Source organism: Oreochromis aureus, linkage group 7 (genome assembly GCF_013358895.1).
Source record: "Oreochromis aureus strain Israel breed Guangdong linkage group 7, ZZ_aureus, whole genome shotgun sequence".
In the NCBI taxonomy this organism is placed as follows: domain Eukaryota; kingdom Metazoa; phylum Chordata; class Actinopteri; order Cichliformes; family Cichlidae; genus Oreochromis; species Oreochromis aureus.
In genome coordinates, this window is record NC_052948.1 from 43808534 (window position 1) to 43827145 (window position 18612).

The window sequence follows — 18612 nt, forward strand, 5'->3', positions numbered from 1 at the left end:
TGTCATGAAGAAAGAGACGGTGAGACGGACTGAGTGAGAGAATGAGACAGCATGACAGACAGAGGGAGGGGAAGGAGGGAGAATCTTGCTGTGACAGCCTTTTCACTCTTTATGAATGGAGTTTTTCTTCCCACTCAGCATTCTAAAAAGTATTCAAAACGTCAATCTCAGCGCAGTGATTTGGCCCTACTATTGTGGGAATCTTTAATATTCATCAAGATCTTTCTTTTACTTGAAGGCTGAGGCTCTGCTGGGGATATTCACATTCTCCCAATATAGTTATAGATTTTAGAAGAGAAGGTCTCCTGTCTGCACATGGGCATTGTTAAGTCTTAGCATTGTAGGCTGTAGCCTATTTGGAAATTAAAAAAACAAAAAAACCCCAAAACAAATACATATAAAACAATAGAATTGAACATGGTTGTTGCATTATTTTAATGCCTCACACAGGAATAAAGTGAAGGAGAGTAAATGTGCAGATGAGACACCAAAAGAGTGACCAAGGATCTGTTCTATTCAGTTTAGATTCAGTTATGCAGCACTAATCAAAAGCTGCCTCAAGGTGCTTTATACCTCCTACAATATAGTATTCTGGAGAAAACCCCAACAATCAAATGAACTCCTATGAGCGAGCACTAGGCAACGGTGGCAAGGAAACAACATTATCATTTCTATGCTGATGGCATTCAGTTGTATGTCATTTAATCCTCACCAGCTGGATAGGCTGTCCACCCTAGTACGCTGTTTAACCCTGATATGTGCTTGGCTCTTCAATTACCTTGACCTAAGCTTGACCAAAACTGAGGCCAAGATCATAGCGCCTCCCGATTTGCATTCTGAAATCAGTCAGACTTCTTTTTGTTCAGCTGCTAAATCCAGTGTTGAGAATCTTAATGTAATATTTGATTCCTTCCTAGGTTTCCTCTTGCATGTAAAGTCTCTTTTTATCTCAGCTTCTTACCAAATGCACTGCTGTGTTCAATCACATGCTCAGAATCTGCTGTTCCACCTACAAAACTGAAGACCAGGCGATAGAGCTTGTCAGTCTGGGGCACCAAGGCTTTGAAAGAGTCTCCCACTAAAATTACATTTAGCTGACTCTGGAGTCTTTTGAAAACCAGTTAAAAACCTTTTTGTTTAACCAGTTACCTTCATTAATTTTTAATTAATTACATATCTTAACTTGTTTTTGTAATTTTTTTATGGCATTCAATTTTATTATTTATTTTACACTTTTTTGCGTACATCACTTACCCATATTAAAATACACATACACACACACACACACACACACACACACACACACACACACACACAGACACACAACATATTGAATGCTTGTTTGATGAAGACTCTGTCAGATTGATAGAGTTTGTGAGTATTGTTATGTTGCTAATTCCTGTTTTCACGTTTTTCACGTTTATATAAGACCACTAATTTCACTGTTGGTTAGACCAAAGCAGTGATCTTAGCGATGTCACCTGGATCTCTGAAAACTAAAAGACAGAGCATTAGTTCAGCTCCATTGTATCAAATGTGGTAAATAATGTTTTCTTATAACTCGATGAAGAAAGGAAGCTAATCTTTGTCCTGCTGGATGATGAAGATAGTGTCACGCTTTCCTGACTCTTGCACCCCGATTGGACCATTTGGTCTAGACAGCTGTGTTGCCACGGTAATAAAGTGCTTTCCAGGATTCGGTGACAGCCGTTTTAATGCTGAGCTGCTGAAAATCCTCCTAATTTCACAGAGCTGAGGGTCAGTTTGGCCCCAGCTGAAAAATCGCTCAAGATACGCATTCCGTCTTCTGAGAGTAATTTCATCATCTGTGTTCTGCCATGGCTTTTTGTTTCACAGGTTAGCGGTGATTTTTCACAGTCATCTATCCCGTTCCTCTTGCTGTGTGATGAAATGCGTGCCCGCTTCTTTAAAGTCACTTTCTGAAACAAAAAACATGGCTCATTTTCATGGTGCATTGCAATGCTAGTGCTGGTATTAAAGTAGGGTCTCTGTTTCATAAGAAAATGTTTACTTTATGAAATGGAGACAGATTATTACAAACAATGCAATAATTGATCTCTGACTGCTAGAGGGCAGAATGTGAAGCATATAAAATCTGCAAAACGAAGTGACAATAATCTCCGAGCTAATCTACTCTCCGCACAAGCCCTCCAAATCAAAGTGGGCGAAGTAGCACAGCACCCAGTTTACTAAGCCAGAGCTACGGTAGAGCAGCACCAAAGAAGTTACTGTACCTAAAATGGCAAGTGAAAGGGGCTCATACAAGTATGTGGTTTATAGAAGAAACAACAAACAAGATTTTTTTTATTTTATTCAGGTAAAAGCAGTGATTTGTTCTCTTCAAATAGCTTAGTGCAGTGCAGTTTCCCTCATGTCATTACCCATGCAATTTTACTGCTAAGCGGAGTAATTACGCCTCCTTTTCATGCTTACTGGAATCATTTGGGATTTATTGGAATTGTCCTGATTTTTTAAGTTGCAACATACAGAAATACTGCAACAATATTGTGAGAAAAGAGCAGTGAGAAGAGGGTTTTGCGATGCATCGATGAGCTGTAATCAGAACCAACAGGGAGAAGGAAAAATTTTTAGTCTGATGAAGAAATTTTGAGCAGACATAAAAATAAAATGAAGTTATAAAAAGATATGTCCCAGGATGGTCCCCCAACCATTCTAATAAAAGTGTCTCACTGGGGACATGTGCGTGCGCGCTTTTTCGGCGGTATGTATTTTTTGGCCCATGAAACATTTTGATCCAAGCCCTTCTTTGGCTTAGTGACCTTTTGATAACTCTGCATAATATTGTGCACAGGAAAGTACATCTGAATCAGTGGGTGTCTTTTGACCTAAACCCACCCTGTGGTCAGAGCATATTTCATCGCAAACAGACTAGACAGTAGTAGTTGTTGCACATTATATTTCACACTTCATTTATTTAGGTCTGCAGCTTCTTAAAGGCTGCAAGGCCTGCAAGAGAACAATTTATTAAGGAAAGATCAAGCCAGTACAAGCTGAAATATCCAATCCATGATATTGACCAAGGTGTAATTCATACATTTAGAGTAAAAAACTGGTTAAGATCAGCATAGAAATTATTTTCCTAGAAAGACAGAGCCACACAGGAAATTCCCATTCGTTTTGAATTGATGATTGATCCTACAGCTGACTATGAGACAAACAATTTCTCAAGCAGTATAAATCATCTCTAAATATGTGTGATAGCAGATGTGCTATCACACAGGAAAGGAAGAATTAATTTAACTGAAAATAGCTCTTGCCACCAGTCTGCCCCACTTTGAACCCCTTTGTTTGGTGGAGTGACGCCCACCTACGGAGCTGCTTACTCCACTGGACCCCCCATCACTGGCCTTTGGGCCCGAGTAGGCTGTGTGAGAGTCCAGAGAGGCTCCACGCTGAGCATTTGATGGAGCGCAGTAGGGTGTGTAAGGTGCAATGACCCATTCACATTGCTCCCCATGCGTTCATGCTCCAGAATAGTCTGACTTATCACATGTAATACACAGAGATGCACAAATCAGGAGTGACAGCTTTAAGGCTGGAGCACTTAAAAGACGAAGAGGCTTCTGGGAGCCGATGTTCCCACCCAGTGAGACTTTCGGAGGGGACAGTTGTGGGTGGAGAAGCCCATTTGGCTGTTGTTGGTTTTGCCTTGTTTTAGCACCACATTTGCTTTTGTTTGTGTCCCCTTGAACCATTTGGAATGAATGAAGCTCCACCCAGAAGACCCATACATACGGCATGTGATTGTGGAAATTCTTCCCTCTCTGAAATGTTTATGATTTCTATAGGCGATCTTGTAGAGTTGACGCAATTTGGCACACAGCTTAGTCAATCCTCTTAACCGGTTAAAAGCAGAAATCTTTTGCTGTGCAGTGTGTCCCTATTGTTAGTCATGTTTCTTCCGTTCGGTTGTATGTTTGCATGTGTGCTGGATTAGTGTGAAGTTGCAAAGTTGTGGCGGTGCCTGGAGGTGTGAGCTCTAATCGCCTCTAATCACCTGACGTGTGATGGGCTGATCCCTGCTGAAGCTCTTCCAGTGGTTGTGTTTTCACCCCTTCAACACACAGGCTCACAGGAGCAACTGAACAAGATTGAGCCTTCATCTGAACTTTAATACCATACTGTTAGTTACAGATTAATGCCTGCGCGATTTTTGCCATTCACACAACACCTGCGTCTGCAGCTGTAGCTCAGCACACTTTAGGTCAAGATGGGGTTGTGGAGAGGTCGGTTTCTTTTTCTTTTTCCCTCTGATGATTATTGTGGAATGCCTCGCCTTTCTTCTTCAACTATCAAACAAGTGAAAGATGCAGATGAAAGCCTTTTATTTTATAATCTTTCTTAAGATGTTCTTATTGTTAAGGGGGAGACTTAGATGCCATTAAATAACTTCTGCGGTGAGAAAGACATAAATGTAATGTCTGGAGCTCTGGTGCCGAGCCAAGATGGATAACCTGCGATAACCTATTTGTATTAACAACAAATGCAAATTTTCCTCTAGGTTCTTGCTTTAGTTGTTCATACTTTGTCTGCCTTGCAGGATTTGATATCAGCTGGCTTTACCATAGTATATCTACACATGTCCTCTGTAAGTTTATAGTCTTGAGTTCACTCTGTAGCTTCTGTGTCCCTCTTGGCATGCTGTGTGTTTGCATGCCTGTGGCACCAGTTCATAATGGCTTCACTCCTACCTTTCACACCTCATGCAGCCTCATGCTTGCATCCATGGCCCCGGTTCACCCCCTAATGCCCCCTCTGCACTGCTGTCTTTTCTGTGTATGAGGGATGAGAAAATTTGCACCGTGTGCCTGTGTTGTAGCAGCACCTCGGGGATGTGTAGATATACTCAGCTGTTCCCTCTGCGGTGGACATCGAAAGGGCTGGACAAATAGCACAGTGAGAGAGCAACAAAGTAACACCCTCCTCCCTCTCTTTTGCCCCCCCTTTTCTCAGTGTCTGTCTCTCCCAGGCTGTCAGTGTGGAGTAGTGCTGGAGGCTGCAAGGCGACTGTGCTGTGGGAAGTTCCTGAGAGTGCTGAGGGGGAAGTCACTCACAGAGAAACACTTGTACAGAAAAGAGCACTGAGCCTCTTTCACCAGAAGGATATAAAGTGCACTCTCACACCTCCTCCTTGTTGCGCGGGGTGTGTTCGCTGTGCCAGGACCTCAGGGGTTTGAGGAAAGTTAATGCTGGCATGATGGTGGTGTGGCTGCCTCAGGAGTGGGCCTGCCAGGCTGTTCTCCTGGTGACTGGACTAGCATCATTGAGCCCTGGGTCTGATGGTGAGTACTGTGCTGGACAGCAGCTCTCACTGCTGAGTGTTTTGATGTTTCTGCTGTCCTGCTGTCTTTATGTTTTGATTAACCGTTTGGCTCATATCATAGGCATGTTTTCTTCCTGTGAATGTTGAGACTAGACTGGTTATGCACTTCTTTTACTGGTTGAGTTAGAAGCAAGTTTTCACATGTTTTATAGGCAATATCATACGCTGACAGGTTGATCGTGCTAGCTGTGAGCTAGTCGGTCTATTTTTTATGATGAAAAGCTATTATGATCTCCACAGGGGCTGCCATGAAAACCGGTGTGCATTTACCTCTGCCGTCCTGTCCACCGCCCCCCCCCCAACCCTCATGTCCCCAAACCCCGTTCATGTTTTGAATTGTTTGAAGATGGACAGCCAGTTGTCTTTTACTATGAATGCCAGCAATGTCACGGTGCCCCGTAAGGTTGTGACAAGCTGAACTCCCAGTCTCAAGAAAATGACACTTGCCCATTTGTTCTGGTTGGAGTAGGTCAGTATGGATATTACCATGTTTAGGTGGTTTTCTGTTTTTATTGCTATTTGCAGATATTATGACACATAAATCAACACTTAAATTCTTTGTTTATTTATAAAATTAATTAATGAATTCTGCAATTTTTCGTGTTGCATTTTCTTTTTCTTAAAACCTTTTACACCAACTATTAAAAATAATTTAAAAAAGTTAGTCCCAATGTTAAAAAACAGAAACATTAAAAAAATCATTAGTTGCACCTTGACTTTCATACTTAGTAACAACAGAGTTTGGTGTCAAGCTGTAAACCAGCATCTGCTTGCACACAGTAACATGCAGTGTTTATAAATTCTGCCATAAAGAGATGGTCTGGGAAATTTCAGGATGACTCTTAGCTGTGAGTGGATTTCCCTTAAGTGATAGATGGCATGCCACTTCTCTCATTTGTTCACCCAGTGCTGTGTTGGCCTCATCTTGCTCTCCGTTAGTTAAGTTGTTTTCTTAGTATAGGATAGGGGTTTTTTTACCCACATTTGTCAGGGTCTCAGGTATTTTCACAGAGTTATAAAGGGCTGTTTGGAAAACGGAAGGCTTCAAAAATTCAGCATCACAATCAATATTTAGATGATTTTATATTTATATATATAGGATGCATATAGAACACGATGTCATTTCACTCTTAATCCTGGAATATAGCCATGCTGTAAAATCCCATACTGCCTATGTGCCTCCGAGCTAAATGTAACTTTCACAGTTGCTCATGCTGATGAATCCTTTTTAGTGAATTAGCCCAACTCAGATCTAAACTATGCGGGTTACTGGAGCAAAACTCATCAAAAATGCCTCTGAAGAGCAACATTGATTTTCACTCTTCCAAAACTGCAGCGTTAACTAACTGGAGGCAAAGTGTCTGCTTATTCCTGTCAGCACAGACTGATAAATACTTCCCAAAATGAAGCTGAAGAGCTTCTTGGAAAAGTTTTATACCAAGGTTATTCTTGAGCTTCCTTAGTTTCACTCCCCTATGCTCAGCTTTTTCCCCCAATAACTTTTATCAATACCTTTTCTGTTTCCCCTGTGATTTGATCTTTTAAAGGTCACCCAAATGAGTTTAACATGTGGGAGGTAGCCCATAAATCTGAGTAGCACAGCCAGTTTGCCACCTGTTTCCCTAGGCTGGTGAGGTTCACAGAGAGTAGATGAGTCCAAGCACTGTTCATCCTGTGGCAATGCAGTGGAAATATAAAAAATATGGTACCGTTATATCATAATACGTTAAGCTTTTTTGAAACTGATACATTGATATGGGTTAATTTTCTCCAGCTATATTTTGGGTTAGGTTTTCCCCATGTTTGTAACTGATCGATAAAATATCTGTGGCATCGCTGCTGTTTCAGCTACTACCATTCAAGGAAAAAATGAACAAAAGCTGGACCAGGGAGAAGTTGACGTGGTATGTGTTTGGCTTAGGGACGTGAAAATATAAAAGGTCTGAAAGTTTGCTTGAGTACACTGGAGGAATTCTCTTAAAAGATGTTTATAATCAGGAGTCTTCACTGAAGAGCTGCTACTAAAGTAACTTGCCATTTATATTTTACTTTCAGTGATCTTCACATATTTGAAAATGTGCATTGAGCATGCAGGGGTTTAGGCAGCCTGCAGGAAAACCTGAATAAGTTCAATGTTCTGTAGGTAATGTTACATTTTTACTGCAATTAATAATTATGTTATTTAAACAAGATAAAAGTCTTCACTAATGCACGTACTGCATACATTATTTTAAGTTATTTTAAATGGAGATCGAGCGTTTTTGGATGCTCAAGGAGGATGATACCTAACTCAAAATCTTCCAGTCAAACATGCAGAAGTTTTTGCTCAGTACTTTGCAAGGACAAAAATTATATGCAACAATAATATACCTTTCCTTTGGAACATGTTTGTGAAGCTAAGCGCTGCACAGTAAGGTCAGAGTGTAGCGTGGCGTAGCGGTCCAGCAGTACAAAACAGCAGCAGTTGGTCCTCAGCAGGACCGAGCTCCTTCAGCGTTCTGTGTGCTGCTTCCTGTCAGGATGTGGATACGGTTCCCCCACACAGAATTTGATCCCCAGGCAGATGTGCTGCTCCAGCGGTCAAGCCTGGGAGTAAAAACTCTATATGTGTGTGTCTGTGTGTGTGTCTATTAGTCGTTCATGTGAACCATGTTAATATATCTGCTTTGTGAGGTTTGGAAGCTTGGGACTACTTTTTGTGAGTTTTAAGAATGTACTTAAGGGACTACTAAACCCTAGTTGAATCCTTTTGAAATATGAAATTATATAAAAGGGCCCTGTTGTCTAACAATTAGTTAACAAAGTTAACTAATGCAGGCTCCAGCTGGGATTCTTACTAGACTTTAGAGGTGGCAGCAGGTGGATTTTGTGATTGTGCAAAAGTCCGTAGTCAAAGGCAAACATACTTGAAAATGGAATATATAAGGCAAAAAGAGAGTTTGTGTAATTCTAATGAGCTTCCAATTTAGAACTGGGTATGAGCACCTTTATTATTCCACACAGCCTGAACTATGTTAGGCAAGCTTTTTTGATATTTCTTTAGGTAGCCTTCAGTAATAGTTGTCCAGGGTTTTTGAAGGACATTCAAAGCTCTTCTTTAGGTGCTGGGTGCTTGTTTTTCATTTTCTGCCAAGACGATTCCCCACTGTTTTTGTCTATCCAGGTATGCTTTTAGCACACAGACAGTGTGTTTGAGAACATTGTCACTGCTGAAAAATGAAGCTGTTGCAACCAGATGCTGTCTAGATGGTATTACATGGTTGATCAAAATATGATTTGATAAGATCCCATCAACGCTGGCTGAAATGTAGTTTTTGACAGCCACCCTTCCACTGAGGGCTATTGAGGCTTCAGTGAACAGTAGAACAGTAGACTGATAAACTGAACGGTCAGATTTATCTCTCAGGTCCTGCGTCAGGTGCATTTGGTGGATTTTTTCCTATTTCTTATCAGCATGATTTTCAGATGGTTTCTTAAGACTGCCATTTTTTTTCCCTCCACTAGACCAGTTTGCTCAGTTTTCTTAAGGACACTCTGTACAGGATACTGAGAAGTTTTTAGCTAATAGCTCTTTGGGAATCATGTTGTTGGTGCAAAAATACTTCTTATACTGTCAAACTGTGTTATTTTTGTCATTTTTCATAGAGTCAACTAAAGAAATGAGAAGAAACTATGTTTTTTTTAGGCAGGCTGCTAGTAACAAAGAGCCTAAAGATGCATTTTAAAATTGGTTCCTGTAATGTCTAGACACAACACTGATTCATCCCTTCATTAAGGTGTCCTTTTATGCTTGACTGGACTGGACTGGGCTGAAAAAGCATCCAGTGTTCATAGAAAAACTTTGAAAGACCTTCAGAAAGCCTGGAGAGCTATTGCTGAAGACCCCTTTAAAACTTTACACAAAAGTCTGGCTCCTTGAAAGCAAAACATAAGGAATGTAGTGGTGGCTCAAGATTTTTGCACTATGCTGTATGTCCTCAAGTTTTTCACCCTAAGATACCACTCTCCTGGCTGTACGTTCATATTTACCACACAGACATGTGAGTGTACTATGCTATACTTACAATATACAATACTTACATAGATTAAACAACCTTAAGTAAAAAAGAGAAGCATCTGCCCACATTTCTTTTTGGGGGGGGGGGCAGAATGGCTAAGGTGACACATTGTGGTGGCGCTATGGCTGTAGTCTGTAATGAACCCCAGCATTTTTCAGTCGCCTGTGGCTTTTTCCAGTAAGTCCAGACCACATGAATAGATAGACGAGCAGTGAGACGCATTGATGGGAATTGTGGGTAGATAATGTTAAAAAAATAAGAGAAGATGGGTTTGAGATGAGACAGATACACTTGTGGTGTCAGCACCTACACCTGTTTCTTGTCTATCAATGCGTGTGTTCGTCAGCCAGTGTGTGTCTGTCTGCAAACATTTTGCAAGATTCATACAATTATATGCAAGATTAAGAAGTTTAGTGCATCTGCGCACCCTGTATATAGGCCTCAGTGTCTCTGTCTCTTTATGTTGCTGGCATCTGTTGTGAATAGAGCAGTTATTTCGTCTGTGTCTGTGTGTACATCTGCCTGTGTTTGAGTATTTGCATGTGGATATAGCAGCTCTTTGCTGTATTCACACCCATATGTAGAATTTCGTTTCTGACAGTGGAGCTAGTTTTTTTCGAGGGTGGGATTTGAGAAAAATGCAGGGCAGGGTCAACTCCATAAATTTGTCGTGGCATTATTGCTCTGTCTGGTGGGAGCCCCTGTCAATCCTTCAGAAAGGCAGCCGATAAAGAGAAAACAGGTTGCTGGAAGCTGCGGCTGGAAACCGATGACCTGATGTGGGTGTAGCAGCAGCAGAGAAGAAGAAGGGAAGAGTGTGGAATGTGCTCCTCGGACACTTTCTTGTGTGTGCGTGTACAATATGCGCACATGTGTAAGTGTCTCATGTGGCACAGGCCTTTGAAGCCTGTAGGGGGTTAAGAGGAATGAGAGTGCAGTGGCAGGGTGGAGGAGGATGTATGGCCCCTTTGCAGGTTGGTTCTGACCCCCTCAGGGTCAGAGTGCACCCGGCAGACAAGGGGGAAGATGCCTCTTTTGAGAAGGTGATTTATCATGGCCACCTGGAGTAACTTATCCTCCTCTGCACCCATGACAAACAGTTAACAGTCTGTGCAATGGTCACAGCTCACAGATTAAATGCCTGTTGTCTAGTCTGTGAAGTCTGCTCCTGTTATACAGCTCTGTTAACTGGAGCGCTTATTTTTCAAGGCATGCAAACCCCGTCTTATCCCATTTTTGTTACTGTTTTTATTGAAAACTTTTATTTGTTCAAAAAAGTAAAGTTAAAAAAGTTAAAAAAAATAAATAAATAAAAAGCTTTTCCTTTTCTTATAAACTATCAGTAAATTATTATACATAATGTAGCACCTCAAACTGATTGAACTTAAAACATTTGGTTAGAATAAGGAAAATAAGAATAAGGAAAAATGGAAGCACGTCTTCCATTAGAAATGGCAAAAATAAAGAAGTTCATTTAAAAAAAAAATGCATGTCTTAAAAAAAGTTTTTAAAAACCCCCCCAAAAAGTGGGAATTTCCATGATTCGTCCATGATGGCTCCCATTTGTCATTACTGCCATTAGAAGATTGTTACAGAGGTCATAGCCATGCTTGGCTTAGCACCATAAAAAAGGAAGGAGGTTGTGTCACAAACAAGGCCAGTATTGCTCAGTCACAGCCTTCAGAAATGAACAGAAATGAGAAACATGGTCATAAAGGCGGCAGATAAACTACCGTCAATAATGCAGACATGTCTGGAAAAGTTCAATCCAGTGTGGAAGTGCCCGCATGTACAGTGCCACTGATGGTGATGAGCTGTGACTGAAGGTTCTCCAGCTGGAGTAATTCACCATAATTACACTTCGCTTGCTCAGAGGGTGTGTGTGTGTGTGTGTGTGTGTGTGTGTGTGTGTGTGTGTGTGTGTGTGTGTGTGTGTGTGTGTGTAATATTGTGTCAGAGACAGAGGAGCTGCTTGTGGAATGTGTGAGGGATGCAGATCAGGTTTCTGGGTGACCTTCAGCGTGCTACGTCGCTGACAATGCAAGTTTGTGTGAGGGTCTGTGTAAGCTTATGCATCTCCAAGATGAGAGTAAATATAAGGAGGAAACGAAAGGTGGGCAGTATATATATGTGCATACATGGGTGACAGTGCACTGGTGTGGTGTTTTTAGTAGTTTAATGAGTCAAACTTAATGTGATTTAATGTGATTTCCAATCACATTAAGTTATAGGACACAGAATATTAGTAGAATTTGATGCCACTCTCCTGCAAATTCATATTGCACAGAGAAATAATTAGCCGATAATGGGTAAATAAATAAACCTCCAGGGTCTGCAGATGGAAGTTGGGATGGTGAAAGGCTGGAAACAGCAGGAAATGATGAAATGTGGTATTGGCAGTGAGATGTAAGAGAGACCACCTAATCGGGAGAATGCATTTGACACATTATGTGAGAGTCAATGTAAAGAAAATGTCACATCTTGGTTATTTTCCTGTCTTTCTGTGATCTTTAAGGCTACGTCCACACTAATGCGTTTTCGTTTGAAAATGCAACGTTTTCTCTCCGTTTTCGCCTCCCGTCCACACTGAGACGGCGTTTTCCCCGAAGGAAAACGCAGCGTTTTGAAAACGCTCTTGAAAACGAATACATTTGAAGACGGTGCTTTCACATCGCAGTGTGGAGAGCGAAAACAGAGACATTGAAATGGCCGAAAACACTTATGTTCCAGTCCTGCGCAGGCGTGAAACGCCAGAAGATTCAGCCTGCCTCATTTCTGTCTGCCGCTTATTTACTTTCTGGACTAACAATGAGGTGGAGTTGTTGCTGCAAGTAACACAAATGTACAAAGTCACTCCAGATAGTGATTTTGCACTATCTGGAGCATGTACAAACTGATATTCATCTTTTTTAGGCCTGTCAAAATTGAGAGCAATCAAAACAACTGCTGTATAATGCGCGCCGCTATCTTTCTTTAATTGGTCACATGACTGCATCATATGACTTAAATGCTTCATCGTTTTAGAAAGTCTGCGTTTTCGAGTGTCCACACTGTGCGGACAGCTCCATTTTGAAATGTATGCGTCTTCGAGAGCGTTTTCAAAACGCTGCAGTCTCAGTGTGGACGGGGGGCCAAAACGGAGAGAAAACGTTGCGTTTTCAAACGAAAATGCATTAATGTGGACGTAGCCTTAGTAGTTTGTTGAACATCAGTGACTCTGCAGTAAAATTACTCATATACTATGTACAGCAGGCTTTAAAACTTGTTGGATAAATACCTTCATTATGACTTCCATAACAGACAGTTTTTATTGTAGTGAGGTTGAGGGCCCATCCTATAGTGATTTTCGGCCTTATCTATATCCTCGATTTCAAATTGATGGCAGCAACATAACTATATTTTTAATGATATACAACAATGTCACAGTTTAAACACTTGATACATTTTCTGTGTTCTACTGTGAATAAAATGTGAGTTTATAGAGTTTGCAAATCATGTTCTGTTGTTTAAAAATTTTACACAGCCTCCCAACATTTTTTTAATTATATATTGGTCCATCGGTCAGTGAACTGGGGGATATGATAGAATCTGCATACTTTGTACAGCAAGCTTTAAAACTTATTGCCTTCATGTCAAACAATATATGTAATCAAGCAAGTTTATTTATAGGTACAAATTGTTTGAGACTAATCTGTTTGTAGCCAAATGAACTGTTTAGAAAATATGTAATCCATGTGCTGCTCTACGTAATGCTCATTTTTGTGTTTATGTCATTGCAGTTAAGTGGTGTCATGGTACAACGTGCACCTTGTTTAACAAAAGATTAAGTGAATCAGAGCTCTTCAAGACAGAAAGTGCCTTACAGACTCCTGAAACATTCCATTCTTGTGTCCTTGTTTTGAATATTTGCAAAACAGATGTGATAGAGAGACCAAGGCCACTATGAGGGAGGATCTGAACACCTCCACAAACTTCCCCTCTGACAGAAACAGCAACACGGAGTGAAAGGACACAGAGTCCCACTTAAAGAATAGTCACTGTGTTTGTACTGCAATCTGATTTAGCCTTTTCATCACATACTCCTCTGGAGGATTAATCATGTCCCCGTTTTCATGCCTGGTTGGTTTTCTGGCTGTTTCTGCCCTTTAGATCTTGTTGCATCTATCAGGGGGAAACTTTTCTTGGATTTGACTGACACTGAGTGCTAACATGGAAATGGGCATTCTTGATGTCTTGAAAGCCTTGACTTTGGCTTCGCTGTGTATAATCTGTTAAACAGGTTAATTTTTTGAATATGTATATATATATATATACATATATATATATACATATACATATATATATATAAATATATATATATATATATATATATATATATATATATATATATATATATATATATATATATATGTATACATACAAGGAAAATATTGTGAAGGAAAAAGGAAAAGTGAGAATCGGACAGAGAGCAAGAGAAAGACATCCATCTAGTGTGGCACAATGCTGTTCCGCTCTTTGACCACAGTGGTCTTTGGGGATTATCTGCTGTCATGACTGGTTTGATTTTGCACTGAAAGACTGTATGCAGCTTCAGCTACTTTACTGTAAGAGTGAAAAAAAAGCACATAAGCTGCACAGTTATTTTTAATTGAAAAATGTTTCTATACCAATGAGCAAGGTTATTATAGTGTGTCATACTGGTTTAAATAATTATACTTCTTTTGGAGATATCAGCTTGCATTATTTTTTAGCCCAAATGTTTGTTACACATGTGTTTTATTAATTTTACAATGTCAGATTACAGTTCATAAATCTGGCATTATTCACAGTCTAAACAATTAAATAACTCGTTTCCTTTTGTTTAGCACACAGTCAGGTCAGGTCAGGGCAATCCATCCATCCATCCATCCATCCATCCATCCACCCATCCATCCATCCATCCATCCATCCATCCATCCATCCAAACCTCACATAAAAAGGCCTTAAACAAGCAGAACCTATCAAATGTTTAAACTGAGAAAATGTACCATTTCAAGAAGAATATCAAGTCATGCAACACATCTCATAAAAGGTGGTGCCGTGTTTACCACTGTGTAGATTCCCTTTTCTTTTAACAACAGTCTGTGGGAGACAGGCTGCTGGACTGAGGAATGTTGTCTCATTCTTGTCTGATATAGGATTCTAGCTACTCAACAGTCCTGGCTGTTCTTTGTCATATTTTTTGTTTCATGGTACTCCAAATGTTTTTAGTTGGTGAAAGGTCCGGATTACAGGCAGGGCAGTTAAGGATATGGAAGTCCTTCCCTGCAAAGATGTAATCTGGATGGAAGCATATATGTTCCTCTAAAAACTGTATATACCTTTTAGCATTCAAGGTACGTTTCCAGATGTGCCGGAACCAATCAGAGATGCAACAGTTTGAAAGGAGCGCTGGTAACAAGCTGGATGGTCCCTCTCCTCTTTAGTCCACAAAAACATGGCATCCATGTTTTCCAAAAAAGAATTTCAAATTTCGATTTGTTGGACCACAGAGAGGACAGTGGCCTTTCTGGATCTTGCTCATTTGTGGCTGCTTCTTAGCATGGTAAAGATTTAACCTGCATGTGTGGTTGGCAAGCTGAACTGTGTTCACAGACAAAGATTTCTGGTCTGGTTCTGATGTCCATGGCAGAGCCATGCTTGTTTTGAATTCAGTGAGGATGAGGGGAATATCTAATACAGATTTTCTGACAAAGCTAAAAATACTGATTTTCAGCTGCACACAGAGCTTCCAGATTCTTTGAAAATGTTACCTACTGTAAATGATGAGATATTCAAAGTCAATTAAACAATTTTGCATTACTGAACATTATTCCTAAATTGTTCTGCAATTTATGGACACAGTTTGTTTGCAGGTAAACCTCTGCCCTTTGTTTCTGAAAACTCTTCCCCAGCTGTTTCTTTTTAGTACCGCTTCGTTTTTCCTGTCTTTTCCTCCCCTATTCCAACTTTTTTGAGGTATGTTGCTGCCAACAATTTAAAATAGAGCTAATATTTTTTCATGAAATACTAAAATACCTCAGTTTAAACACTTGATATGTTATCTATGTTATGTGTTCTACTGTGAATATGAGTTTATGAAGTTTGCAAATCAGTCCATTGATCAGTGAGGTGGGAGATGCAATAAATCCACATACTTCATCTTATGTTCTCACTTGTTCTCTGTCTCCTGTGTCTTCACTGTACAGCTAATATGTTGGACACCATGCTCCTGAAGAACGGGGGGAAGGGGGCATCGGATCGAAGGGTGGAGGAGAGCAGCAGCGCAGCCACAGTTTTAGCTCAGAACATGCTTTGGTGCCACTGCTACCACCACTGCCCTGAAGACTCGGTCAACAACACTTGCATGTATGCTGGACTACACACTTGCACGCTCACAAAACGGACACATACAAACTATTAAAAAACACTGTATTAAGCCCATTAAAAGACAACGCAAACATTTACTCGGTGTAATTAGCCAAAAGACTCATAATTGCGTGATTAGATCAGAAGCACACAAATGTTTTAATTCAGTTCCATTCTTCTGAAACCCCTGAAGCTTCGTGAGGCACAGCTTATTTCTACTGTCATTATCCATTTCAGTTGTTTGTTTCTTTGTTTGTTTTTTTAGAGATTACATTTTACTACTTAGTGGTACAAGGTCTATATGTGCTTAGATGCAGTTATTTAAAATATAAGGAAATGAATGTACTATTTGTCATCTTTGCTATCTATTTGTTTTGTGTCATTATTACTTCATCTCCATTTTTTGACTATATTTAAAGGTAAAAAATGTACTCATAAATATACATAATTTAGTGTGTAATTACATCTTCCTACAAATTGATGTACTCTCATAATGAATCCATTAAAAATATATAGGCGTTAATTTGTGGACGCCACCATGTTGCCCTGCCATGAATACAGTGGCCACGATGGACATCACTAGTGTAGCTAGTGTATTCCTGATATTGTCACAATTACTCATGCCACTCGATTAGACACGCGACTAACATGCTGGCAGTCAGTAAAAATTCTCTTCAAATCTAAATATTTAGTTGGATTTCTGTAATGGTGAAATTGTGTGCATATTCTTTGTAGGACTGATGGTTACTGCTTCACTATGGTGGAGGAGGAGGAGGGGGGGGTTGCTGTACTCACTGCAGGTTGCCTGGGACTGGCTGGCTCTGAGTTTCAATGCAGAGTAAGTCTGCTGTAAGTGAATGCTGTATGTGAATGTGCGTGTGTCACCCGTGAAATCTTTTTAAATCTTTATAAGCTTTCCTGGACTTACTGAAGCTGTTGACGAGACCCATTTAAATAAGAATTGTCCAGCCCATCGTGTTTACTGTATACACAGTGGAAGAGCCTTTGTTATATTACAAAATGCTAACTAGCCTCCTCGGTTCTGACATTTTGTTTGTGTACATGAAAGGACACGTGGAACGCACGTTCAAGGAGAGCTCTCGAGTGTTGCACGGATCAAGACTTCTGCAACAGAGACTTGCATCCCACCCTTCCTCCACTCATGACATCAAGTAAGACAAACACACACACACACACATCCACTCTTTCACACGTTTGTGTTTTTTTCACAGAATGAAATCCTGCCCCTCTTTAAAGTGCGAGTGGCTTCCAAAACTGGCTCTTTTAGGCCACGCTGGGTTGGTGATGGGTAGTGACAGTTTAAGCTGTTACAAACCACAGTGTGGTGCTGGAGTGAAGTGGCACATGCAGAGAGCGAGAGAGAAGGAGGGAGGGAGAAGGAGAGAGAGATGAAACGGAGCCTGCAGATTTGGCTTGTTCTCTCACCCTCTAATGAAAAGGACAGCCTCTCCCCAGGGCCTGCTTGAGTTTCTTGCCTCAGGACGGATGTGAGATATCTGTCCATCTGTCATGCCACAACCCACTAACTAACACACACATACACACACCTTCTCTCTCCCTCTGTCACATACACTAACCTATGTGTATTTTTTATATATTCAAGCTACCTCTGCTGTTTTGTTATTTGACTCTTTTTTTGTAGTTTGAGGTTCATTCTTATCAGTTTTAATAACAAGGAACCGTTCCCACTATGGTCTGAACAAAATCTCAATGGGCCAGAAAGAAGTGTTATAAAAAGTTGCAAGTGTGGCTTTATCACCAAGTGAAAGATTAACATAAGAAAACAGCAAGCGCTGCTCTCACGTCCGAAGATGAAGTCAGTTTTTAAACAGTAACAATGGACAGTTATGGTAGTAATTTATTCAAATTGCATGTTTCCCTTTAAATGTAGGTTCGTTTTAAACATTACTTATCATCAGTTAATTTGCAGTGACCTTATAAGAAGTTCTTTATCCACCTATTCTTATTGTGTATGTGTGTGTTATTTTCTTCCCCACCATGAAGTATCTCTTCAGGCATTTGTGTTTCTGTGCTTCTGATTGACAGGACCAGTGCAGAAAGTCTAGAGCCCCAGAGCTGCTTCAGACCTCTGGGGTTTCTGTAGATGTCCGTGTGACATCTGATATGTGAGATTTGGGAGCGGGATGTGATCGATAAGGCAGTAGGAAAAGGGGGTGCAGGGAAGAAATAGAGAGATGGAAGGGGGAAAACTTGTCCCTGCCAATGAGTGTTAGAGAGATATTTGGAATGACACCCATGAACAACTGACTGTCACCACCATTTATCAGTAGTTGTTTTATTGACTTTCCATCTTGACCAGACCAGGATTTTTTTTTTTTTTTTAATTTTTGTTTCAAAATCGCTAAAATAAAAAAAATTAAAAACTCTAATTTACATTTTCTCATCATTATATTTTTAGATTACCACAGTATCCAGTACATGGCTCTCTTAATTTCAGTCACAGTTTGCAGCATCATCCTTGGTATCATCCTCGTATTTTGTTACCTAAGGTAAGAAGGTCGTCTCATACATACATAATTTAAACACTTTCACGCCTCCAGATGTTCACTCAGCAAACTTTCTGCGCCAGATATAAACGGCAGGAGTCACGGCCACGTTACAGTATCGATCTGGAGCAGGATGAGACCTACATTCCCCCTGGGGAATCTCTGAAGGACTTAATAGAGCATTCCCGCAGCATTGGGTCTGGCTCTGGGTCAGGACTCCCTCTACTGGTAAGAAAAACTCTCTACACCTCTGCTTCACCTCAAGCTGAGATTA

At 40.4% G+C, this 18612-nt stretch overlaps 1 protein-coding gene across 4 annotated transcripts in view; it reads left to right on the forward strand.

Moving 5' to 3' along the window:
* bmpr1bb (bone morphogenetic protein receptor, type IBb) overlaps positions 1–18612 on the forward strand; it is a 56221-nt gene that overhangs the window by 31778 nt on the left and 5831 nt on the right. For 3 of the 4 annotated variants that reach the window (XM_031742526.2, XM_039615800.1, XM_039615799.1), the window contains 6 exons: positions 4996–5324; positions 15651–15810; positions 16546–16648; positions 16880–16982; positions 18251–18341; positions 18422–18566. In XM_031742526.2, coding sequence (XP_031598386.1) covers positions 5237–5324; positions 15651–15810; positions 16546–16648; positions 16880–16982; positions 18251–18341; positions 18422–18566 — 690 coding nt within the window. In that variant the 5' untranslated portion in view covers positions 4996–5236. Of the gene's footprint in view, positions 1–4582; positions 4631–4995; positions 5325–15650; positions 15811–16545; positions 16649–16879; positions 16983–18250; positions 18342–18421; positions 18567–18612 lie in introns of all 4 variants that reach the window. The other variant, XM_039615798.1, reaches the window with a different exon arrangement.